The sequence below is a fragment of the Elgaria multicarinata genome, chromosome 3 (assembly GCF_023053635.1).
Source record: "Elgaria multicarinata webbii isolate HBS135686 ecotype San Diego chromosome 3, rElgMul1.1.pri, whole genome shotgun sequence".
Classification (NCBI taxonomy): Eukaryota; Metazoa; Chordata; class Lepidosauria; order Squamata; family Anguidae; genus Elgaria; species Elgaria multicarinata.
The window spans coordinates 169,024,750-169,052,063 of NC_086173.1; the positions used below are offsets into that span (position 1 = coordinate 169,024,750).

The following is a 27,314-nucleotide window of genomic DNA, read 5'->3' on the forward strand; positions in this document are numbered from 1 at the left end:
CTATATTATATACAAATAATAATAATAATAATAATAATAATAATAATAATAATAATAATAATAATACTTTATGCTTTGAATTGTCTTCATGGTTTTAATTTTTGTGAACTGCCCAGAGAGCTTCGGCTATTGGGCGGTGTATATTTGGCCTACGTATAATTACTAGAAAGTTTTTTTGTATTTCGTATGTATTTATTGTTGTGGATATATAAAAAATAAATGCACACAATATTAAAAACAAACACACAGGGTTTAAAAACGTTTTTTGATTGCCCTTGGGTGCCACGTTGGTAGGGTGACCCTATGAAAAAGAGGACAGGGCTCCTATATCTTTCACAGTTGTGTAGAAAAGGGAATTTCACATGTCATTTGTATGCATGCAGCACCTGGTGGAATTCCCTATTCATCACAACAGTTAAAGCTGCAGGAGCCCTGCCTTTTTTCGTATCTGGTCATGCTAGGCAGGGCTCCTGCTGCTTTAACTGTTAACTTTTATTATCACCAGGTGCTGCAGGCATACAGCACCTGCTGAAATTCCCTTTTCTCTACAACTGTTATAGATACAGGAGCCCTGTCCTCCTTTCCATAGGGTCAGCCTAACCATTGGGAACCCCTGAAGTAGCTTATGGATAATCCATGTAGTTCTTTTAACTCTAGAAATACAGGACTTCAACGCTTGCAACCCAGCTCCAAATAAAACCAAAGAGTAGATTTCTAAGGGAGGGGAAAAGAAAGAGAAATACAACCCAGGTACTATATACCGGTGCAATTTATTTAGGGTGACCCTATGGAAAGGAGGACAGGGCTCCTGTATCTTTTAACAGTTGTATAGAAAAGGGAATTTCAGCAGGTGTCATTTGTATGCTATACTAGAGTGACCAGATACAAAAGAGGGCAGGGCTCTTGCAGACAGACACTCAGCTCCTGCAGATCACACACCAGGCCTTCCCAACAGCAGCCTTTCCCCAGCCTTCTAGCACCCAGGGGCCTTTTGTACCTGCAAGAGGGCGGGGCAGACAGACACTCAGCTCCTGCAGATCACACACCAGGCCTTCCCAATAGCAGGACAGGGCTCCTGTATCTTTAACAGTTGCTTAGAAAAGGGAATTTCAGCAGGTGTCATTTGTATATATGGGGAACCTGGTGAAATTCCCTCTTCATCACAACAGTAAAACCTGCAGGAGCTCTGCCCTCTTGACCAGATGCAAAAGAGGGCAGGGATCCTGCAGCTTTAATTGTTGTAATGAAGAGGGAATTTCACCAGGTTCTTGAATGCATGCAAATGACCCCTGCAGAAATTCCCTTTTCAATACCACTGTTAAAGACACAGGAGCCCTGACCTCCTTTTCATAGGGTCACCCTATATAAAGCAGTTTCCCCAAATTGCTGTCTGCAGACATTTTGGGCTCCTTTGATTTATTAATATATTTATTTATTTATTTGCGTTTCTGTACCTCCCAACAACGGAAGCTTTCAACTTCCATCAGTCCCGGTCACTGTGGCCAATGGTCAAGCATGCTGGGGGTTGTAGTCCGAATTATCCAGAGGGGCGCCAGGTTGGGGAACTGCAAAGGAGAGTCTCCCTCCAGGGCAGTGGAGGCTGGTGGCTCAGGTGTCAGTGGGGGCGTTGGACCTGCTCTGGGCTCCAGCCAGAACCGTCCAGAACTCTCCAAAGGATCGCTCCAAAGTGGGTTCAGCACCTTGGAGCGCTTTTTTTAGAGTTCTGGACGGTTCTGGCTGAAACCCAGAGCAGGTTCAACGCCCCCTCTGACATCTGAGCCACCAGCCTCCACTGAAAAGGAAGGAGCCATCCGGATGCCTAGAACGGCAAATAAGGGGGGGGGGCTATCCCTAAAATTACTCACTTCCGGTCCCGCCCCTTCCCTGGGAAATGGGCAGGGAATCCCCCCCCCGATTCCCACCTGGCGCAACTGCAGGCCCAGAGGATCCACCCAGTGAGTGCAAAGCAAGACTGGGGTGCAATGGGGAGATTTGGGGTGTGGGGGGGTGGGAATGCAAGGCGTGGAAAGGGGGGAGGCTGTGCAATGGTCCTTTGCAGCCTCCCCAGCCACCGGCTGCCCTGCAGATGTTCGGGACTACAAACCCCATCATCCCCAACCGTTGGCCAGGCTGGCTATGAATGATGAGAGTGGGACACCTCCCCACAAAATAAAATATTTGGAGGGCACCAGGACGTGGAGGTGGGGGGCGAAGTTGGTAATAGATGTTCATGCAGGGAATGGGAGGAAAATGGCCTGGAGACAATTCACTGTTTTGGGGGTGATGGGGGGGGGTGAGAAAAGAGTAATGTCCCTCCACCCCTTCACCCCAAATAATATATAAATAAAGGGATGTAGGCTGTTCCCTGTGAATCTGGAGACGGTAAAGCAAGTTTCATGCCAGTTTTTTCATGCCAGGTGGAAAGGGGACCCCCCCACACACACACCACACCAAATTCACCACCAAGGGAGAGAGCCTGACCCCTATGGGGTTCCCCCCATGACATCCAGTGTTGGAACATTTTTCCTGCCTTTCTGCTTTTAACCCCAGAGGTCCCCCATAGCAGTTTTTTTTCTCTTCAAAGATTTCATTAGTTTTCCAGAACAAAGAGCAAACAAATCCCAACAACAAGAAAAATAAATGCATGGAATTTAAATCTAGTTATTGACATAGGGCTGAACATTAAACGGATATGTATAATTCCCCCCGTTACCTTATAAACTAAGGTATATGTGGAATCCACACACTGTTTTGTAATGTTTTTCTGTATCTAAGTATATTCAGGCTTTGGCTAGACCTAAGATTTATCCCGGGGTCGTCCCTGCCTGCTCCCGGGATCCCATGTGTGTCATTTACATGAACAGGGATGACCCCAGGACAATCCCAGGATAAACCTTAGGTAGGGTGCCCATATGAAAAGGAGGACAGGGCTCCTGTATCTTTAACAGTTGCATAGAAAAGGGAATTTCCTTTCCTATTTTCCCAGCATTTTAACAGCCTATAAATAAATTTTAACTTGGTGTTTTAAATTCGTAATTTTGCATTGCTGTTGTTTTTATCTGGTTGAGCTTTTATATTGTGTTTTATATTATGGTTTTATACTGTTGTTTCATACTTTGAATGTTTTTAATTTTTGTGAACCGCCCAGAGAGCTCCGGCTATTGGGCGGTATAGAAATGTAATAAATAAATAAATAAATAAATTTCAGCAGGTGTCATTTGTATATATGGAGAACCTGCTGAAATTCCCTCTTCATCACAACCGTTAAAGTGCAGGAGCTATACTAGAGTGACCAGATTTAAAAGAGGGCAGGGCTCCTGCAGCTTTAACTGTTGTGATGAAGAGGGAATGTCACCAGGTTCTCCATATATACAAATGACAGCTGCTGAAATTCCCTTCTCAATACAACTGTTAAAGATGCAGGAGCCCTGTCCTCCTTTTCATATGGTCACCCTACCTTAGGTCTAGCTAAGGCCTCAGTCTCTTTTCTGTAGTCTTAAGGAAAAACATGAACAGATCCTGCTGTGTATCAGTATATAAAATGAAATTCTGCCATGTTTTATAAAAGGCCTAATCTACACCAAGCAGGATATAGCATATGAAAGCGGTATATGGTGTGTGTCCATGGGCCCCAACAGTTGTCAGTGCACTTCAATATCGCCATAAAACAGTTGTGTGGGTCCTGCCTTTTATATACTGCTTTCATAGTGCAATATCCTCCTTGGAGTAGATTTGGCCTTGGTTTTTCAGGCAAACAAATCCAATCAGAGCACCTGACAAAGAAAGAAAAAAGAGAATATTTCGCTATGAAAGCAGTATATAAGTCAGGAACCACACTACTGCTTTATAGTGGTATTGAATTATTATTTTATTATTATTATTTATTACATTTGTATACCACCCCATAGCCGAAGCTCTCTGGGCATTTTACATAGGATAATAACACTTAAAAACAATATACAAAATTTAAAATCACAAAAAGATACAATTTAAAACCACAAGAACTTACAAAAACAAATCCAGGCTGATTACATATTGCTAAATGCTTTGGAGAAGAGAAAAGTCTTGACCTGGCTCCAAAAAGATAACAATGTCGGCGCCAGGCGGGCCTCGTCAGGGAGATTGTTCCACAATTGGGGGGCCACCGCAGAAAAGGCCCTCTCCCTTGTTGCCGTCCTCCGAGCTTCCCTCGGAGTAGGCACTCGGAGGAGGACCTTAGATGTTGAGCGCAGTGTATGGGTAGGTTCATGTCGGGAGAGGCATTCCATCAGGTATTGTGGTCCCAAGCCGTGTAAGTACATTGAAGTGTATTGACAACTGTTGGGGCCCATTGACACATACTATATACCGCTTTCATACCACTTTCGTAGTGCTATATCCTGCTTGGTGTAGATTTAGGCCAAAGTCAGATGTTCTGACCCAATAGCAGATTTTTGTGCATTGCTTAGAAAGGTGTTTTTTTTAAAAAAAAAATGTCTTTTAATGTGTTCATAGAGATCATTAACGAAATAATAGTGTGCCTTCTAAATCTGGATGCACGGAAACCGGGTTCACACCACTTTATGTGTGCAAAATAGGACCTGGAAAGAAGCAGGGGTCTGGAGGAAGGGATTTCGGAAGGAAAGGGAGTGAAAGACACAGTTCATGGTGGGAGGGGGAGATGAAGGGAAGACGCACCGAGAATGCCCACATATTTGGTGAAGTGGAAGCGGTTTCTGTGCGGCCAGGGCAGGGAGGGGAGTCCTGGGTTTTATTTATTTATTTATTTATTTATTTATTACATTTTTATACCGCCCAATAGCCGAAGCTCTCTGGGCGGTTCACAAAAATTAAAATCATCATAAAACAATCAACAAGTTAAAAATACAAATACAAAATACAATATAAAAAGCACAACCAGGATAAAACCACGCAGCAAAATTGATATAAGGTTAAAATACAGAGTTAAAAACAGTATAATTTAAATTTAAGTTAAAATTAAGTGTTAAAATACTGAGTGAATAAAAAGGTCTTCAGCTGGCGACGAAAGGAGTACAGTGTAGGCGCCAGGCGGACCTCTCTGGGGAGCTCATTCCACAACCGGGGTGCCACAGCGGAGAAAGCCCTCCTCCTGGGTGCCTCTGTCCCTTGAAAATCTCTTTGGTCCTGGAAGAACCTGCCCCTTTCCTTCTCTTCCAAGATGGCGGCTGTGAAGGACAAGGGGTCTGGAATGGTTTCTGTTCTGATTTTTATGTTACTTTTGTGTAGGGTGACCATATGAAAAGGAGGACAGGGCTCTTGTATCTTTAACAGTTGTATTGAAAAGGAAATTTCAGCAGGTGTCATTTGTATATATGGGGAACCTGGTGAAATTTCCTCTTCATCACAACAGTTAAAGCTGCAGGTGCCCTGCCCTCTTTTAAATCTGGTCACTCTAGTAGCTCTTGCACCTTTAACTGTTGTGATGAAGAGGGTATTTCACCAGGTTCTCCATATATACAAATGACAACTGCCGAAATTCCCTTTCCTATGCAACTGTTAAAGATACAGGAGCCCTGTCCTCCTTTTCATAGGGTCACCCTACTTTTGTGTCCACCTGAATGTGCATTTTTTTGTGCTTCGAGTTTGCTGTCCCAGGCTCAGGTGGGAGGGAAGGAGCTGGGAGCGCCTGCCAAGGTCATCCTTGCCTGGCACTTCCAACTCCCGCCGTAGCACCTGGGGATTATCAGGGCTGCTTAGAAATCAACTTGTTTCAGCTCTGGGAAAGAATGTGGGTCTCGCTCCTGTTGGGAGGGGTCGCCAGAAGCTCCGGAAGGGCGTTGGTTGGTTGATGTGGATCACGGATGATCAGGGGTCTGGAAACAAAGCCCTATGAAGAGAGACCGAAAGAACTGGGCATGTTTAGCCTGGAGAAGAGAAGATGGAGGGGAGACATGATAGCACTCTTCAAAGACTTAAAAGGTTGTCCCACAGAGGAGGGCCAGGATCTCTTCTCGATCCTCCCAGAGTGCAGGACACGGAATAACGGGCTCAAATTACAGGAAGCCAGATTCCAGCTGGACATCAGGAAAAACTTCCTGACTATTAGAGCAGTACGACAATGGAACCAGTTACCTACGGAGGTTGTGGGCTCTCCCACGCTAGAGGCCTTCAAGAGGCAGCTGGACAAGTATCTGTCGGGGATGCTTTAGGGTGGATTCCTGCATTGAGCAGGGGGTTGGACTCGATGGCCTTGTAGGCCCCTTCCAACTCTGCTATTCTATGATTCTATGGGGCCAGGTGACTGAAAAGGGATAAAAATGTCTAGTGCTGGAGGGTTTCCATCTTCTTTGCTGGATGACACAGGTTCGGGCAGTCAGGGGGGACTACTTGGAGTTAGTTAGGCTTTTCTTACGTTTTAAGTGTTGAAGTATCGTGGACAAGGTGAGCCGTCGCTGCGGCTGGTTGGTGGAATGACTGATGGTTTTATTGAGGTCATTGCTAGTTGTGTTCCTCAACCTCACTTCTCACCCCTTTTCCCCTCACCCCCCCTTCCCCTATTTTCCCTTTCCCTTTTGCTTAGCTTTTACTGACCAAGGCCCTGCATGTTAGTCTTAGTGGTGGTAATAAACTTGCTTTGGTCCCTAATGGGTGTTTGTGCTTTATCCTTGGAACATCTGGCTCATCCCGCTAGGGAGGTGGGTTGCCTGGGAGTTTATCATAGAATCATAGAATAGCAGAGTTGGAAGGGGCCTACAAGGCCATCGAGTCCAACCCCCTGCTCAATGCAGGAATCCACCCATAAGCATCCCTGACAGATGGTTGTCCAGCTGTCTCTTGAAGGCTTCCAGTGTGGGAGAGCCCTCAACCTCCCAAGGTAACTGATTCCATTGTTGTACTGCTCTAACAGTCAGGACATTTTTCCTGATGTCCAGACACAACCTGGCTTACTGTAACTTGAGCCCTTTTTCCATGTCCTGCACTCTGGGATGATTGAGAAGAGATCCTGGCCCTCCTCTGTGTGGCAACCTTTTAAGTATTTGAAGAGTGCTCTCATGTCTCCCCTCAATCTTCTCTTCTCTGGGCTAAACATGCCCAGTTTACGACGTTTGGTCCAGGAGCCTACCTTGCAGGGACGTCAGGTGGACGCTGAGTTCTGTTACAGCGGCTAGGAAGGCCTTGAATGTCACTCGTGAAGCTCTGAACCGGCAGAAAAACCTCCAACCATCTCACCTCTACTGTCTTCATGGATTGCAACATTATGTGAAAGGAGAACGTGATTTCTTCTTCTTCTTTCAGGGTCCGGTAACCATTGAGGAGGTGGCTGTGCATTTCTCGGAAGAGGAGTGGGCTCTGCTGGATCCAGGCCAGAGGACTCTGCACAAGGAAGTCATGGAGGAGAATCGTGGGAACCAGGCCTCTCTGGGTAAGGAATGGGAACCAGGCCTCTCTGGGTAAGGAATGGGATTCCTCTGGGTAAGGCTCCCTCTTTGCCTTCTTAACAGATCCTAGAAGGCGGGATTGCAGCTCTTCTATGTCTGTATTAATTAATCTTTTAGATTGTAAGCCTGTGAGCAGGGACTGTCAAGAAATACTTTTGTAAGCCGCCGTGAGGGCCTTTTTTGGCTGAATGGCGGCATAAAAATGCTTAAATAAATAAAGTGTATTCTTTCACTTAGCTGATGCTGAAAAAGAGAATCGCTGCTATTTTTTTTAGTGGACTTTACGGATGTCGTTCAGGACAACCGTGGCTACTCCATCTGCTTTGGGTGCTGTGATTTAATTTGTTATTATCCTTTATGGATCATTGATCCCGTCCGTTGAAACGAAGGCATATGTTTTGCTGATCAGACTGTTGGCAACGGTCTCTTCTAAAATGAATTCATAGCTTCATCATGCAATGAACTATACTTTCTAATAGTGCCGAAATAGCACACCTGGAAGATTGTGGCCTTATCAGCTGCTAGGATGATCAGGGGTCTGGAAACAAAGCCCTATGAAGAGAGACTGAAAGAACTGGGCATGTTTAGCCTGGAGAAGAGAAGACGGAGGGGAAACATGATAGCTCACTTCAAATACTTGAAAGGTTGTCACACAGAGGAGGGCCAGGATCTCTTCTCGATCCTCCCAGAGTGCAGGACACGGAATAACGGGCTCAAGTTAAAGGAAGTCAGATTCCAGCTGGACATTAGGAAAAACTTCCTGACTGTTAGAGCAGTACAACAATGGAATCAGTTGCCTAGGGACGTTGTGGTCTCTCCCACACTAGAGGCCTTCAAGAGGCAGCTGGACAGCCATCTGTCAGGGATGCTTTAGGGTGGATTCCTGCATTGAGCAGGGGGTTGGATTCGATGGCCTTGTAGGCCCCTTCCAACTCTGCTATTCTATGATTCTATGATTCTACCATCCCCCACTGATAGTATAGTTTTTCAGACGAAATATAATAATTTGAGACAAATGTTATTTAGAGCTTTTATTTTACTCATTTCATTCATTTCATTTCAATACCGCCCAATAGCCAAAGATCTCTGGGCGATTCACGAAAATTTAAAACCATTAAAATACATTATATAAGGCATGAAACTATTCACATAAGGACATGAAATAGATAGCACACAACGACAACATATAAAAAACCATTTAAAACCATCATCCAGAGACACTCCAAGTCCCGGTCAAAAGACTCATTATGTGCTTCCAAATGACCGTTTTAACCTGGCATCAAAAAGATGACAATATTGGTGTCAGGGAGATCATGATCCCATGTGGGTGAAGGCGGTCCTTCAAGACGCTTGGTCACAAATCGTTTAGCGCAGTGGTTCCCAAACTTTTTCAGGTCACCACCCCCTTGGTTCCACAAACTCATGCCCAGCGCCCCCTGCCCTACCCTATAAAAATCATTATTCAGAATAGTGGATTTCAACAACCCTCTATGGAAGATAGAATCATAGAATCAGAATAGCAGAGTTGGAAGGGGCCTACAAGGCCATCAAGCCCAACCCCCTGCTCAATGCAGGAATCCACCTTAAAGCATCCCTGACAGATGGTTGTCCAGCTGCCTCTTGAAGGCCTCTAGTGTGGGAGAGCCCACGACCTCCTTAGGTAACTGATTCCATTGTCGTACTGCTCTAACAGTCAGGACGTTTTTCCTGATGTCCAGCTGGAATCTGGCTTCCTGTAACTTGAGCCCGTTATTCCGTGTCCTGCACTCTGGGAGGATCGAGCAGAGATCCTGGCCCTCCTCTGTGTGACAACCTTTCAAGTATTTGAAGAGTGCTGTCATGTCTCCCCTCAATCTTCTCTTCTCCAGGCTAAACATGCCCAGTTTAGATAATAACAATAAAATTCAAAACAGTAACAATTAATTGAATATGTATTCAAAATCCAATTACATTTTTTTAGTTTATTCAATTAAACATAATTGATGAACTTGATCCAGTGATATCATCTTTTCAAAGTCTGATAGTCATTTAGCAAGAATATTAGATATCACATTATTAACTAGGATAGATTTGATTTGATGTGATTTATTGCATTTATATACCACATCATAACCAAAGCTCTCTGGGCAGTAGAATCATAGAATAGCAGAGTTGGAAGGGGCCTACAAGGCCATCGAGTCTAACCCCCTGCTCAATGCTCAATACTACCTCACTATTCTGTAAATACTTAATGTGATGGATGGGCTTGATGAAGTGATACCAGTTTCCCAATGTCTGGTTTAAAGTCACTTAACATGAGTCTTAAATCGCCACGTTTAGTAATCGGGAGTTGATTTCTTTGCTTGGAGAGAAGTAGGCAGACCACACTAAAACCACATTCCACCAAATAGGATGTTGGAAATGCAACCAGGAGCTTCTGAACCACTCTCCATAGTGCAGGATAGCGGGGCACACCACGCAGGGTATGTCTCTTCATTAGCATTTTGGTGCTTTTGAAACATTTCAATTCACAATTAAAAGGACTCTTCTTAAACGGTATTAATACATGTGTGGATTCTTCCCCTATTTGGCTTGGGACCAAACTACCTTCTCCCATAAAGATGTCCCTGGGTTTTAAGACCTTCTGGGGAGGTGCTTCTCGAAAAAGACTACCTCGACGGCCCCCCTGCTGCCCCTTTGCCTCTTAGCGCCCCCCTGCCGCCCCCCTATGCAATCCCAAAGCCCCCAAGGAGGCAGTACCACCCAGTTTGGGAACCACTGGTTTAGAGCTTTAAAGCTCAAAACACTCTGAATTGGGCTCAGAGACACACCAGTAGCCAGTGCAGCTGGTGCAGTATAGGCATTATTTGATCAAATCACCTGGCCCCCACCAATAGTCAGGTGGACGCATTCTGCACTGGCTGAAGTTTCCAAACCGTCTTCAAAGGCAGCCCCACGTACTGTGCATCACAGTAGCCCAGCCAAGATGTGACTAGTGCATGGATAACTGAGGCAAGGTCTGTCCTCCTCAGGTACGGCCACAGCTGGTGTACCAGCTTAAGCTGGTAGAATGCATTCTTGGACACCGCAGCCACCTGGGCGTTGTGACATTATTCATCCTGCAGTTAATTTGGTTCGTTCTCTGATTCTAGACCCTTCCTGATCAGGTTTCTCTCATTATTCCTGTAGGAGATGGGAGCGAAAGCAATAAAGAGGGCGAAAAGCTGAGAAGGCACAAAGCAGAGAAACCATTCAAATGCCCGGAGTGCGGAAAGAGCTTCAGCCAGAGGATGCATCTCACAAATCATCGGAGAATCCACACCGGGGAGAAACCGTTTACATGTTCTGATTGTGGAAAAAGCTTCAACCAGAGCAATACCTTGATTTATCATCAAAGAATCCACACCGGGGAAAAGCCCTTTAAATGCTCAGAGTGTGGAAAGAGCTTTAGTAGGAGCAGCATCCTCATTTATCATCAGAGAATCCACACAGGGGAGAAACCGTTTAAATGTTCGGTGTGTGGAAAGAGCTTTGGTTGTAGCCGAACCCTTGGTTTGCATCACCGAACCCATACCGGGGAGAGGCCCTATAAATGCTTAGAGTGCGGAAAAAGCTTCAGTCAGAGCAGTACCCTTACTTCCCATCAAAGAATCCACACAGGCGAGAAACCCTATACATGCTCAGAGTGTGGAAAAACATTCAGTCACAGCAGCAACCTTACTTACCATCAAAGAACCCACACAGGGGAAAAGCCATTTAAATGCTCAGTATGTGGGAAGAGTTTTAGTTGTAGCCGAACCCGTGGGTTACACTACAGAACCCATACAGGGGAGAAGCCGTATGTATGCTTAGAGTGTGGAAAGAGCTTCAGTCACAGCAGCACCCTTACTAATCATGAAAGAATCCACACAGGGGAGAAGCCCTATAAATGCTCAGAATGTGGAAAGGGCTTCAGTCAGAGAAGTAGCCTTACTTATCATCAAAGAATCCACACGGCGACGCCACATAAAAATGCCAAGAGGGCGGAAAGGACTTCCGTAACAAGAGAAATGTTTGATGAAAGCAAAGACGAGCAGTGTGGCGTGGTGGTTAGAGTGTTGGACTGGGACTGGGGAGACCCAGGTTCGAGTCCTCACTCTGCCATGAAGCTCACTGGGTGACTATGGGTCGATTTCGCCCTAGCCTACCTCACAAGGTTCTTGTGAGGAATTAAATGGATAGGAGAAGGATAATTATCTTGCATTCCTTAGAGGAAAGGTAGGATATAAATATAACAAATAGCTCACACAAGTATCCTGTGAATACTTTTCTTCCTAGCATAGGGCGTGGGGAAATTTGAGGTGGAGCACAGATTTTCACATCAAATGATTTTGACGCCCCATCATAGAGAGAATCTATCGCAGTGGGAAAACATAAATGCTAAAAACATTGTCAAGCGTGCAAAACTCTACTACATGAGAGGAAAGAAGTGAACGTAAGAAAGTTGGAGCCGACATTCTTCCGAAGTATCAACTTTTTGAAAGCGCTCACCTGGTAGTCTGGGACACTCAAATCGTTTTTCCTAGTGACAGAGCTAATTCCCATTGACAAAACATGCAGTATAGAAGGAAGGAAGCTGTATAAACCGTATCATTCTACTGTGCTGTTTTCCCTGGCCTAATCTACACTGAGCAGGATATAGCACTATGAAAGCTGTATATAAAGGGCAGGAGCCACACTAAGGAGGATATAGCAGTATGAAAGTGGTATATGGTATATGTCAATAGGCCCCAACAGTTGTCAGTGCATTTCAACACCGCTATAAAGCAGTAGTGTGGCTCCTTCCTTTTATATACCGCTTTCATAGTGGAATACCCTGCTTGATGTAGATGAGGCCCCCTTCTCCGCTTCCTGTCTGATGAGAAGTTCTGAGGGCTGCCCAAAAATGCTCCACTTCAACTTGTATGAGAAGTCACTCTGGACATCTGGTGTGTTTTGAAACAATATGACCGATAAAAGACATGTATGTTAAGATTTTACAGGAAGAAAATTGATAGGCTTAACCCTCCATGAATTTCTGTAATCCCCTCTTAGAAGCCAAACTGGTGGCCATCACTACATCTGTTGTAGTAAATTAGGGTGACCCTATGAAAAGGAGGACAGGGCTCCTGTATCTTTAACAGTTGTATAGAAGAGGGAATTTCAGCAGGTGTCATTGTATGCATGCAACACCTGGTGGAATTCCCTCTTCGTCACAACAGTTAAAGCTGCAGGAGCTATACTAGAATGACCACGTTTAAAAGAGGGCAGGGCACCTGCAGCTTTAACTGTTGTAATGAAGAGGACATTTCACCAGGTTCTCCATATATACAAATGACAGCTACTGATGTTTTTTTTTCAATTCAACTGTTAAAGATACAGGAGCCCTGTCCTCCTTTTCATAGGGTCACCCTAAGTAAATTCCATAGTTTTATGTGCTATGTGAAGATAGGGTGACCCTATGAAAAGAAGGACAGGGTTCCTGTATCTTTTAACAGTTGCATAGAAAAGGGGATTTCAGCAGGTGTCATTGTTATGCATGCAGCACCTGGTGAAATTCCCTCTTCATCACAATAGTGCAGGAGCTATACAAAAGAGGGTAGGGATCCTGCAGCTTTAACTGTTGTGATGAAGAGGGAATTTCACCAGGTGCTGCGAGACCCCTGCTGAAATTCCCTTCTTTATACAACTGTTAAAAGATACAGGAGTCCTGTCCTCCTTTTCATAGGGTCACCCTACGTGAAGAAATCTTCCTTTTATCTGTCCTGAATCTCCCACCATGCATCTTCATGGAATGACCAGAAAGAGAGAGAAATGTCTCCCTATCCATAATTTTATGCACCTCTATCATGTCTCCCGATATTCACTTTTTATCTAAACTAAACAGTGGCAACCTTTTTCCGCAGGGGAGTTGTGGTGACCAGAAATGTAGATGGTATTCCAAATGTGGTTGCACTGTTAGGGTGACCATACGAAAAGGAAGACAGGGCTCCTGTCTCTTTAACAGTTGTATTAAAAAGGAAATTTCAGCAGGTGTCATTTGTATATATGGGGAACCTGGTGAAATTTCCTCTTCATCACAACAGTTAAAGTTGCAGGTGCCCTGCCCTCTTTTGTATCTGGTCACACTAGTACAGCTCCTGCAGCTTTAACTGTTGTGATGAAGAGGGAATTTCACCAGGTTCCCCATATATACAAATGACACCTGCTGAAATTCCCTTTTCTATGCAACTGTTAAAGATACATGAGCCCTGTCCTCCTTTCCATATGGTCACCCTACACACCATAGATGTGTATAAGGGCAGTATGACGTTGGCATTTAAAAAAAAAATCATTGCCTTTCCTAATTATGCCTAACATGGCATTTGCCCTTTTCACTTTCCCTGGGACTACTTAAATTGTGCGTGTTCTGAAGAGAGGCAAAAGAGAGGCCACGAAACCCATGCTTTCATTTAGCCTGAGAGAAATGTATTCTGATGTATGTGTTTCATTTGTGGGTTTTTTGTCGGTAACCTTTCTTCCTTTTCAGTATTTTGAAAATTGTAAACTGCCTTGGCAGAATGGCAAGATAGAAATGTAATAAATAAATAAATAAATAAATAAATAAATGGACAGAAATGAGTCTTTGTCTTCTGATTATATAAACCATAATAACTCTTCACAATAATGATAATAATAAATTTATTTCTTACCCGCCTCTCCGTCTGGATCAAGGCGGGGAACAACAAGCATAAAATACATAAAATTGAATTAAAGACATAGTATACATTATTAAAACATCCTAAAATTCCCCTGGATAGGCCTGCCGGAAGAGATCAGTCTTTATAGCTAAAATGCTAAAAGACTTTGAAGTTGGCGAATCTCCTCCAGCAGGCCATTCCACAGTCTGGGAGCAGCAGAAGAGAAGGTCCTCTGAGTAATACCCGTCAGCCTAATTTTGGCAGACTGAAGTTGGTTCTTCCCAGAAGACCTGAGTGCGGGGGGCGGATTGTACAGGAGAAGGCGATTCCGCAGGTAGCCTGGACCCAAACCATGTAGGGCTTTAAATAGGGTAACCATATGAAAAGGAGGACAGGGCTCCTGTATGTTTAACAGTTGCATTGAAAAGGGAATTTCAGCAGCTGTCATTGGTATATATGGAGATCCTGGTGAAATTCCCTCTTCCTCACACCAGTTAAAGTTGCAAGTGCCCTGCCCTCTTTTAAATCTGGTCACTCTAGTATAGCTCCTGCAGCTTTAACTGCTGTGATGAAAAGGAAATTTCACCAGGTGCGACATGCATACAAATGACACCTGCTGCAATTCCCTTTTCTAATCAACTGTTACAGATACAGGAGCCCTGTCCTCCTTTTCATATGGTCATCCTAGTTAAAGCTGCAGGAGCTATACTAGAGTGACCAAATTTAAAAGAGGGCAGGGCACCTGCAGCTTTAACTGGTGTGAGGAAGAGGGAATTTCACCAGGATCTCCATATATACAAATGACACCTGCTGAAATTCCCTTTTCTAATCGTTACAGATACAGGAGCCCTGTCCTCCTTTTCGTATGGTCATCCTAGAAAGCTGCAGGAGCTATACTAGAGTGACCAGATTTAAATGAGGGCAGAGCTCCTGCAGCTTTAACTGTTGTGATGAAGAGGAAATTTCACCAAGTTCCCCATATATACAAATGACACCTGCAATTCCCTTTTCAATACAACTGTTAAAGATACAGGAGCCCTGTCCTCTTTTTCATATGGTCACCCTACTTTAAAGGTAGTAACCAACACTTTATACTTCGCCCAGAAACTAATTGGCAGCCAGTGAAGAGATTTTAAAAATTAAGGGACGTTTCTGAAGACAAGAAGCGCTGAGAAAACGCAGGAGGGTTACAAATAAGCCCCCTGTAACATCCTATGAATGAGATAAAGCAACTGCCTGACAAAACCTAACATTGGGCCTGTTCAGATGACACACTAAACCATGGTTAGGCTGCTAACCATTTTGCCTCAAACAGAGCGTGTTTAAACCATGGTTATGTAGTCACCATGGTTAGGAATGGTTCACACGGCATGCTAAGTCAGCCTGGCTGCTTCATCGTCGTTTGAAACTTAATATGGCAAAAACTGAACTGCTTGTTTTTCCTCCTAAACCTTCTCCTCACCTCTCATTCTCTCTTACTGTCAACGATGTCACGCTTACTTCGGTCAAGGAAGCTCGTAGTCTTGGCTTTATATTTGATTCCTCGCTCTCCTTTATTCCTCATATCGAGGCAGTAGCTAAATCCTGTCGTTTCTTCCTGTATAATATTGCCAGGATTCGACCATTTTTGTCTGTCTCTTCTGCCAAGACTCTCGTTCACGCACTGGTTATCTCTCGGTTGGACTACTGCACCCTTCTTCTCTCTGGCCTTCCCTCGTCTCACATCAGTCCACTGGTCTCTGTCCACCACTCTTCTTGGCCCGCCGCTCTGACCATGTCACTCCACTTCTGAAATCTCTTCATTGGCTTCCAATTCACTCCAGAATCCAATATAAACTTCTCCTGCTGACCTTCAAAGCTTTTCACGGTCTAGCTCCTGCCTATCTCTCCTCTCTCATCTCACACTATTGCCCCGCTCGTGCTCTCCACTCCTCTGATGCCATGCTTCTCGCCTGCCCAAGGGTCTCTACTTCCCTTGCTCGGCTTCGCCCATTTTCCTCTGCTGCCCCTTACGCCTGGAACGCTCTTCCAGAACACTTGAGAACTACCAACTCAATCACAGCTTTTAAAACTCAGCTAAAAACTTTTCTTTTCCCTATAGCTTTTAAATGCTGAGTTTGTTCTGACTCTATACTGTTAGCCTCACCCTACCCGGTGCCTGTTTACACTTCCCTGTGCCTGTCTGCATTCTCTTTCCCTCCTTACTGTTTACTACAACTTTATTACAATGTAAGCCTATGCGGCAGGGTCTTGCTATTTACTGTGTTATCTGTACAGCACCATGTACAATGATGGTGCTATATAAATAAATAATAATAATAATAATAATAAATGCTAAGCCATAAGGTTTAGCTCAAAATGCTTAACCACCGTGGCTTTGCGTGTTGTCTGAACAGGGTTGTAGTCTCCCGCTAAACCTCCCATGTTTTCCCATTGGTTCTTCCACCTTTTCTCCTTATCCCGGAAAAGCCATTAAGGAAGGCAAAACGGAATAGTGTACAATGTCTTTGGGCAGCAGCATTGACTTGCATGCAGACGTCCTGGTGATCCATTGATTTGCACACAGATACATGGCCTGTTTCATGTTTTAAAACTCAAAAATGTCCATTTTCACACAAAAGGAGCTCTTAAAAAAACACGGCCTACCGTTTTTGCCACCCCCTTTTGACGCATTGCTGCCTATTCACAGCTACGGTAAAATGCTAGGACTGCTCAAACTGTTTTCTAGGAACAGCTTTCACTTCCGCTCTTGCGGAAGAGAAACCTGGAACCTGGGCAGCGGGCGTGTGCCTCCGCCAATTCAAATGAAATGATGATTGTGCTTTTAATGCTGAGCCTAGAGAGGATTGTGGTTTATTATTAGGGCTGTGCAGGGACCCCCTCCTGATCCGCCTCGGGGCTGCTTCGGGGGTACTTGATTTTTCTGCACAGGAGGTACTCAGAAAACTCTCCCCAATTACCTGGTGCCTCCACCACCGCAGACATCTGTCACTGCCACTGACTCGTGTCCGGCGGCTTCCACACGAGGACGCTGAAGGCCAGAAGCAGGCCGTCCTCGTGTGGAAGCCACCGGATGCAAGCCAGTTGTTGTACAATTGTAGCTGGATCCATCAGTAAACAACTCGAGGTCATCGTATAGGTCTGGGTGAGGTTTGGTGCCAAGTTGCAAGACTTCAAGGCATTCTCTGGAACTTCTTCTTTGTAGTTCAGGTATCAACGTGGCAGGATTCAATGAGGCGAGCCTTGGGTCCACGAGGAGGTTGATCTCATATCTGGACTGGCAGGCAGGGTTCAGGTGTTAGCTTCTTCCACTGTACTCCACTGGTCTGTGCCACGTTTTTGGCACAGCACACTTGAGGCTGGTAGTGCAAACACAGTAATGCAAGCTGGAGTTTTTCACACAGATAAAGATGGAGTCGTGCTTAAGGGCTGTTTGGATCTCGTCCTTGGGTGAAAAGAACATTGATCTAACACAGTGGCAGTGGCGGATGCAGGTAAGTGGGGGAGTGGACTTACCTGGGTCCGCTGCTGCTGGCTTGTGTCCGGCGGCGGTGGAGGCAGGTAAGGGGGAGGGGAACTTACCTGCTGCCTCCGTCACCACCGCCATCTTTCTTCTGGCGGCTTCCGGTGCCGCCGGAAATGAAAGGGAGTAGGCCGTGCGCTAACTTAAAACCGCATGGCCTACTCCCTGTCATTTCTGGCGGCAGCACCGGAAGCCGCCAGAAGGAAGGTGGCAGCAGTGACAGAGGCAGCAGGTAAGGAGACTGGGGGTGGGTGGTGGGGCTGGCTCTGAAGCCCCGAGGCGACCCGAAGTGTCCGAACCACCCCTATCCACTTTGGATTCGGGGTTCAGATCCGAGGCGAAGCACAGCCCTGATTTATATGTTCCATTGCCTTGCGCCATGAATTACTCAGATCGCCTTTTCTGGGACTTGTCTAAAACCGAAAGAAAATGAAAAACCTTGGAAACGAACTCCGAATGTGCTGAAGGGAAAAGGTTAAAGCTACGGTGACCCTATGGAAAGGAGGACAGGGCTCCCGTATCTTTAACAGTTGTGTAGCAGACGTCATTTGTATGCCTGCAACACCTGGCGAGATTCCCTCTAAAGCTTTAGGAACCCTGCCCTCTTTTGTATCTGGCCGCTCTAGTATAGCTCCTTCAGCTTTAACTGTTGTGACGAAGAGGGAATTCCACCAGGTGCTGCATGCATACAATGACACCTGCTGAAATTCCCTTTTCTATACAACTGTTAAGGATACAGGAGGCCTGTCCTCCTTTTCATAGGGTCACCCTAGAAAAGGGGATTCCATCAAGTGTCATTTGTATGCATGCAGCACCCGGTGAAATTGCCTCTTCATCCCAACAAAGCTGCAGGAGCCCTGCCCTCTTTTTGTATCTGTCTTTTGTATCCCTCCAACAGGACCATGACACACTGTGGTTTAGCTTTTGAGGGAAGCCTTTCTGATCTGTTGGGACTGACTTTTGTTTTCCAATTGGTTTTTCTGAAGGTTTTGGGTTGATCACAAATGTTCCAATATTTGTGACTAAGAAAGAAAAAGAAAAGGGGTTTTGTGAACCGCTTTTATGCCACTTTAATAGTGCAATATCCTGCTTGGTGTAGATTAGGCCTTAGTCTGGCTAAAAATATTAAATAGAAAAATAAAGATGTATTCATAGAATCATAGAATAGCAGAGTTGGAAGGGGCCTACAAGGCCATCGAGTCCAACCCCTGCTCAATGCAGGAATCCACCCTAAAGCAACCCTGACAGATGCTTGTCCAGCTGCCTCTTGAAGGCCTCTAGTGTGGGAGAGACATTTGTTACAACGCAATCTGCTGTGGTGCCATTTTGTCTTTTGTTTGGTGCCTGGCTTCTCCAATGCGCACACGTTTTGGGAAGAGGGAATTGGAGAAAACCAGGATTTTTACTTTCACTACAGTATTGGAGTTCTGTCCTAGAAGACCATATCTCATTCTCAACCTAGAAACATAATTGGTTATTTTGCCTTATGGAGTAAATACGCCATGGAAGGGAAATATTCAGGAAGGGGAACAGTTCAGGAAGTGAAGCAACTTTTCAACAATATCAGTTATTAGAGGGTTGGGTTTTTTTATTACAGTGCGCTTTATATCGACACAATCTTGCCATGAATACTTTTGGGGTGGATTTGTAACCCGTTAATGTAACCCGTTAATGTGAACTCCAGCGGAGACAGAACAAGATAAACAAGGTACCTGATTTGATTCATGTTGTTTATTCGTTCAGTCGCTTCCGACTCTTCGTGACTTCATGGACCAGCCCACGCCAGAGCTTTCTGTCGGCTGTCGCCACCCCCAGCTCCCCCAAGGTCAAGTCCGTCACCTCCAGAATATCATCCCTCCATCTTGCCCTTGGTCGGCCCCTCTTCCTTTTGCCTTCCACTTTCCCTAGCATCAGCCTCTTCTCCAGGGTATCCTGTCTTCTCATTATGTGGCCAAAGTACTTCAGTTTTGCCTTTAATACCATTCCCTCAAGTGAGCAGTCTGGCTTTATTTCCTGGAGTATGGACTGGTTTGATCTTCTTGCAGTCCAAGGCACTCTCAGAATTTTCCAAGAGAATGAAAAATAAATACCAAGCCAAATTGGTTGGTGAATGCCATTTTGTATGGATTTTTTCTTCTTACTCTGTTCTCTACCTGTCAAATCCCCACTGTTCCTGCTCAAAGATTCCACCCCACAAAAGATATCCATCCCCCCTGCTCTCTCCTCGAAACAATTTCTCCTTCCCATTTTATCATCACTCTCCAAAACAGTTTCAAGAAGGCTGTTGCAGGTTCTATCCTGTAGTTTTGGTTTTTTTTGGCTGCAACAGTTGTACGAGTTCTCTTTCACCCTGAAGGACGTGATATAAGAGCAGCGTTTCAACTTTCTAGAGTGGGGAAAATACCTGCCACAAAGTCTGGGAAATGAACGATCCAAGGTTGGGGGAAATGTAGGGTGAGCCTATGAAAAGGAGGACCGGGCTCCTGTATCTTTAACTGTTGTGTAGAAAAGGGAATTTCAACGGGTGTCATTTGGATGCCTGCAGTACCTGGTGGAATTCCCTCTTCATCACAATAGTTAAAGCTGCAGGATCCTTGCCCTCTTGACCAGAAACAAAAGAGGGCAGGGCTCCTGCAGCTTTAACTGTTGTGATGAAGAGGGGATTTTACCAGTGCCACCTGCTAAAATTCCCTTTTCTGTACGACTGTTAAAGAATACAGGTCCTCCTTTCCATATGGTCACCCTAGGAAAATGGGCTGAAGGAGTGGACTTTTGCATCCCTGAATTTGATCTTGTCTGGAATATTGTGCCTACTTCTGGGCACTGCACTTCAAGAAAGATATCGGCAAACAGGGACGAGTTCAAAGAAAGGCTGCAAAGCTGATCACCGATATGGAAACAGGGCCTATGAAGAAAGGGGAAACACACGATGGCACTTTTCAAAATATCTGAAGGACTGTCACAAAGAAGAGGGAGAAGATTTGTTCTGTGCTCCCCAGAAGGCAGGACTTGATCGAATGGGCTTAAATTGCAGGAGGGCAGATTTGGGTTGAACATTAGAAGAAAAACTCTTGACAGAAGCAGTTCGTTCTTGAGAGCAATTATTGGTGGGGGGGGGGGGCAAGAAAGGAAGAAATGTCACAATAAGAAATTAGACACCACTTAGGGTGCAATCCCATGCATGTTTTGACAGACAAAAGTCCTACAATTCCCAGCATTCCCTATCAGCATAAGACAGCATCCTTGGAACGGTAAGAACTCACACAGAGGCACCTTAACATACTTTGTTCAAACACATATTTATTCCAATAAAGAAATACTGATGATGACTTCAGGGAATTTAGCGCTACTCTAAAAATGTTCACAATTGTGAAAGATTAAAACATAATAATTCATTTTTACACCGCCCAATAGCCAAAGTGCTCTGGGTGTTTTACTCACAAAATCCCAGAGATCCCCTTTCCTTTATGAGATACTAGGGTGACCCTATGAAAAGGAGGACAGGGCTCCTGTATCTTTAACAGTTGTATTGAAAAGGGAATTTCAGCAGGTGTCATGTGTATATATGGGGAACCTGGTGAAATTTCCTCTTCATCACAATAGTTAAAGCTGCAGGTGCCCTGCCCTCTTTTACATCTGGTCACTCTAGTACAGCTCCTGCAGCTTTAACTGTTGTGATGAAGAGGGAATCTCACCAGGTTCTCCATATTTACAAATGACACCTGCTGAAATTCCCTTTTCTATGCAACTGTTAAAGACACAGGAGCCCGGTCCTCCTTTTCATATGGTCACCCTATGAGATACAAAGTTGGAGGATGGTTAAAGCCAAGCAGCAGCACTGAGGCCTAGAGGTTTTGAGGAAAATATAAGCAAAATTAAGGTGAAACTACTGTACTACTGCTAAAAGGAGCCAAGACCTGTATTGCAAAGAGGCCCAAAAGTTACTTCAGACACTCAGAAGAGACATGAACAAAACCATTCAAAAGTGACCCTTATTTTCAATAAAGATATTTCTCCTTCCTGGGAAGGGAGGGGCCCCACCTTAACTGACATAACTCCCTCCTCCTTGTTTTCTCTCCTGTCTCTCTGGTAACCAGACACACTCACTCCTGTTCTAACCTCTCCCATCTCCATGAGGTTCATTAGATAGGCAACACAGAATTGTACTTTGCATCTCTGCCAGGACACCTAATGGACTCCATAAGGTAAAATAGGCTGCGAAATTTCATTTTTTAAATAATAATTTCAAACATGTTAGACTACTACTAGGTTATTGCTATGACTGAAGCTCTTCTTATGCAATTCCCAGTTTGAGTTCTCTGATGTAAAATAAGAGTTATCTTCTTATTGAAGCCTTTTTTTTACACTCCATACATGCATATGGTTTCTCTCTTCAGTGTATTAACTGATGTGTAGTAAGGCATCTGCTATTACTGAAGCTCTTTCCACACTCCATGCATTTATATGGTTTCTCCTTTGTGTGGGTTCTTTGGTGTTTATTAATGTTTCCTCTATTCCTAAAACACTTCCCACACTCCAGGCATTTATATGGTTTCTCACCTGTGTGCATTCTTTGATGTGAAATGAGGTTACTGTTCTGAATGAAGGTCTTTCCACACTCCATGCATTTATATGGTTTCTCCCCTGTGTGGGTTCGTTGATGTTTGTTAACATTTCCTCTATTCCTGAAGCGCTTTCCACACTCCAGGCATTTATACGGTTTCTCTCCTGTGTGGATACTTTCATGGACAATAAGGTACTGACTCTGACTGAAGCTTTTTCCACACTCCATGCATTTATATGGTTTCTCTCCAGTGTGGGTTCTTTGATGTGATGTTAGGTTCCCGCTCTGAATGAAGCTCTTTCCACACTCCATGCATTTATATGGTTTCTCCCCTGTGTGGGTTCTTTGATGTGAAGTAAGGGTACTGCTCATACCAAAGCTCTTTCCACACAACATGCATTTATATGGTTTCTCCCCTGTGTGGGTTCTTTGATGTGAAGTAAGGCTACTGCTCATACTGAAGCTCTTTCCGCACACTATGCATTTGTAGGGCTTCTCCCCTGTGTGGGTTCTCCAGTGTGAAGTAAGGTTATTGAAGCACTTTCCACACTCGATGCATTTATATGGCTTCTCCCCTGTGTGGATTCTTTGATGTCTATTGAGGTTTCCCCTATTCCTAAAGCTTTTTCCACACTCCAGACATTTATACGGCTTCTCCCCTGTGTGGACACTTTCATGGACAAGAAGGTGTTGGCTCCTATTGAAGCTTTTCCCACACTCCAGGCATTTATATGGTTTCTCCCCTGTGTGGGTTCTGCAATGTCTATTTAAGTCCGATTTATATCTGAATATTTCCCCACAGGTTGGACACTTTTCCCTTCTCTTTTCTTTGTGATCTTCTGGGATCAGATCATGGACATCGGATGGACCCAGAGAAGTAGAGAATTGTTTACTCCCATCCTTTATGCGGTTTCCTTCAGTCCTTTTTGGTCCCCTTCGTTTTCCGTACATCTCTTTTCCCACTTGATGCTCGGTTGTTTCTGAGGATACCTTGGATAGCTCCGTAGAACTCCCATTGTCCTGCTCATCCTCTACTTGGAAAGGAAGAGAAAGAGAAAATCCTATTAGGAGTTCATGGCAGAACCCTAGGATCTCCATTCAGGGATCAAGCCCAGTTAGCTGCTCTTACTTCAACATCTCAACAATCCTTCCCTTTTCCTCTGAATGCTTCTACTGCTGAAACCCAGGCTACTTTTAAATATGCTCCTCTCTCTCCCACAAGAATATGAATTGGATTTATGTCCATTTCCCAGTGTTGAATTAACTGACCTCCTGTCCTGTCTGTGAGTATGGAAACTGAAAGTAGAGATAGACAGGATAGGCACAGGTCTGCCGCTGCTGTAGCTGCTCTCAAGGCTTCATCCCACATACCTGTTTCCCTTGAATTATCCCCTACAGCATAATGCTGTCATTCTTGTTGCTAGCTAAATCACACCCCGGGTGGCAGCGCTCGTAAGATCCTTTGCATACCAGGAAAAGGGTTTAAGGGGGGGGAATGTAAAAAATCATAAAAAATCAACGGATAACCCAATCCAATTCAAATTTGGTAAGCTTAAAGCTCTCCTTAATATCTATTACTGTGCCAATTTTGATGTCTTTATCTTTAAAAGTTACACAGATGTAAGCATTTGTTTAATTTGTACTTTAAACCTATCACATCCTCCTCCTGCGCCCCCAGTGGCCACTCAGAGAACAACAAAAGATTTGCTCTTAAAGGGGTACTAAAATACAACAGTTCTTTTGGTTAAGAAGAAAAATTAAAACAGGACGCCTGGGAATACTTCACAGTCAAAGCAGATTATAAGCTGGAAAACTTCAGAGTCCTTTGCACACAATTCGCAGTGATTGCACAGTATAACCCTGGTGTTATGAAGCTATCAGTATGACATCATGACTGGAATTTGGAGGGGGCACCATAGCACCTCCTTGCCCCATGGCCATCTATGATTAGTTAAAATCTCACGGAAATTGGACAGTTTTGCCACCGCGGGACAGGCGTGGAGAAACGCACCCCCCCACACACACAAAAAAACCAACCCAGTGGGAAGTGGACCAGAAGGGAATATGTTATTAATATCTGTTGACAGAGGGAAAGAGTGTGGACTCCTCCGGATGCTCAAAGGGCCAGTTTTGGCACCCAGACCAGAGGAATTCCTCCAGAAATTCGCTCCCACAAGATGGGGTGATGGCCACCAATTTGGACGGCTTTAAAAGGATGGATAAGTTAAATGGCTATTATTATTATTATTATTATTATTATTATTATTATTATTATTATTATTATTATTATTATTCTGCCCATAGCCAAAGCTCTCTGGTGTTAATATTTAAAACCCTAAACAGCTTGGGGCCAGACTATCTGAAGGAACGCCTCCTCCCATATGTACCTGCCCGGACCTTAAGATCATCTACAGGGGCCCTTCCACGTGAGCCCCTGCCAAAGGAAGCGAGGCAGGTGGCTACCAGGAGGAGGGCCTTCTCTGCTGTGGCACCCCGGCTGTGGAATGAGCTCCCTAAGGAGGTTTGCCTGGCACCTTTCAGTATTTTAACAGCCTATAAATTTAATTTTAACTTTGTTTAAAATTTATATTGTAAATTTGTATTTCTGCACCGCTGCTGATTTTATCCTGGTTGTGCTTTTATGTTGTATTTTATATCATGTTTTTATACTCTTTGTTTATACTTTGAATGGTTTTAATTTTTGTGAACCGCCCAGGGAGCTTCAGCAATTGGGCGGTATAAAAATGCAATACAATAAATAAGCAGAAGTTGAAAAATTCACCCAAAATATCTAAGCAGTACCTGTTGATCTCTGCGCTTCCCTGGCGTCCTGGACCAATGGATCTATTCCTTCTTCCAGCTGGGAGGCGAGTTCTAGTTTGCGCATGACTTTTGAAGAAGGAGAGAGGGTCGTTACTTCTCAGCCGAAGATGCACTGAAACACCATTGAAAACGGTTCAACAGCAGAAAAAAAACAGCATCCAAGCCAACAGACCAGCTTATGCATGCAAGGGCCGCTTGGATTAAAAAAAAAACACCTCTTTACCTGCTAGCGAAAGTGTAAGAGAGAGAAGGAGCGAACCTGACCTCCCTCGGCAGGGAGTTCTACAGCTTTGGAGCGGCCACCAAGAAGGCCCTACAGTCAGTTTCCTCACCCAGCAGAAGGGAAACTGGAAACTGGCCAGGCTCTTTGCCAGTGAAGGGAATTCAAGGATGCGCCCTTACATCTCGGGCGCAGGGGGCACAGCTGTGACCCCACCCCGCCTTCCAGCAAGGCTTTTTCCTCTGCACCAGCGCGACCCCACTGCCAATGTCCTATGGGCTACAAGTGGGGACGGAAGGAATTCAGGACAAATAAAAGGAAGAGTTAAATTATGGAACTCATTACCACGAGATGTAGTGATGGCCACCCATTTGGATGGCTTTTAAAGGGGGTTGGATAAATTCCTGGAGGCAAAGGCTATCCATGGCTACTAGCCCTGATGGTTGTGTGCTGTCTCCAGTATTCGAGGCAGTAAGCCTGTGTGCACCATTTGCTGGGGAACATGGGCGGGAGGGTGTTGTTGCACCATGTCCTGCTTGCTCATCCCTAGTCGATGGCTGGTTGGCCACTATGTGAACAGAGTGCTGGACTAGATGGACCCTTGGTCTGATCCAGCATCAGGGCTCACCTTATGTTCTTAAGGAAGACGGCACCGTTGTCCAAAACAGACAATTTGCAACACCGTAAGCTGGGATCCTTTGGATGTCTCTGCTCTCTCTGGGGGGACAGAACTCCTACTTCTCTCCCACCAACACTGATTCCTCTGTGCCAAGGCGGACCCATCGCCCTATTCCACGGGCAGATGGGTTGATCTCAGAACCACACAGCTGTTTGGGCAGCGCTTTGCAGCTGGGTGGCATCCATCAACCCACCCCCCTCCCTAGGATGATAAGAAGGGAGTCAAGGAGGAGGAGGCTCTTCTCCTTCCCCCCAACCCTCCCCCCAAATGCAAATTCTAGGGGGGGGGGGTCCCCACGCCTCCTTCCGCGGCCCAACCTTGTACCTCTTTGTCTTGCATTCTTCATGCACCAGCCCACACCTTCTTGCCCACACCACAGCAGCCCCCCCTGACCTTCCTGAAAGAGGAAGGTGGAGCTTCCAGGAACTCCCCCCCCCCAATTTTATGGTCTCCATCCTCTCTAGGAACCGCAGCTCAGTTCCTTTAACCATTGGAGGGCCGAGGGGCAGAGGCGCCCACCGCCTGCCTGCCTCAATCCCTCCACCCTGGCACCATCATCCCCAAACCCATTCAGGTGCAATGCTCTGCACCTTTCAAGCTACTACAGGAACACCTCGAATTGGACATATTTATTTATTTAATTTATTTATTACACTTATATACCGCTCCCATAGCCAGGGCTCTCTGGGCGGTTTACAGAAATTCTAAAATTAAGATAAAAACGAGTATACAAACTTTAAAATTCTAAAACACAGAACGTACATACATAAAGCATTAAAACCCGTTAAAAAACTAAACATGTGGGTGATTAAGATGTGCCGCCATACGCCTGGGCAAAGAGGAAAGTCTTAACCTGGCGCCGGAAAGACAGCAGCGTTGGTGCCAGGCGAGCCTTGTCAGGGAGATCGTTCCAAAGTCTAGGGGCCACCACTGAAAAGGCCCTGTCCCTCGTTGCCACACTCCGAGCCTCTCTCGGAGTAGGCACCCGGAGGAGGACCTTAGATGTTGAACGTAGCGACCGGGTATATTCACGTCGGGAGAGGCGTTCCGTCAGGTATTGTGGTCCCAAGCCGTGTAAGGCTTTACAGGTCAAAACCAGCACCTTGAATTGGGCTCAGAAACATACAGGCAGCCAGTGCAAGCGGACCAGAGCAGGTGTTATATGGTCAAACCTTGACCATATAACATAAGATACTTTGGATCTTATTTGTACTATCTAATCTGTTTAGTTCCATTTACATTTAATTTATTTTGGGATGTTCTGTGTAGTGTTATGAAAATTCTATTTATTGGATACAAAATTTACTTAATTTATTCTTAGATATTAATAGGTGTGTTAAGCTGGTTGGTTTTTTTGGTTGAACAGCTGAAATAATTGACAGTGTATAATGAATATATTGTATGGCAGTATGTTGTATTTTGTTGTTG

At 44.9% G+C, this 27,314-nt stretch overlaps 1 protein-coding gene across 1 annotated transcript in view; it reads left to right on the forward strand.

Moving 5' to 3' along the window:
- Positions 1-12,662, forward strand: part of LOC134396987 (zinc finger protein 91-like) — a 46,141-nt gene extending 33,479 nt beyond the window's left edge. Inside the window, exon 6 of the mRNA XM_063123601.1 lies at positions 10,620-12,662. Coding sequence (XP_062979671.1) covers positions 10,620-11,539 — 920 coding nt within the window. The 3' untranslated portion in view covers positions 11,540-12,662. The remainder of the gene's footprint in view (positions 1-10,619) is intronic.
- Positions 12,663-27,314: the final 14,652 nt, after the last annotated feature.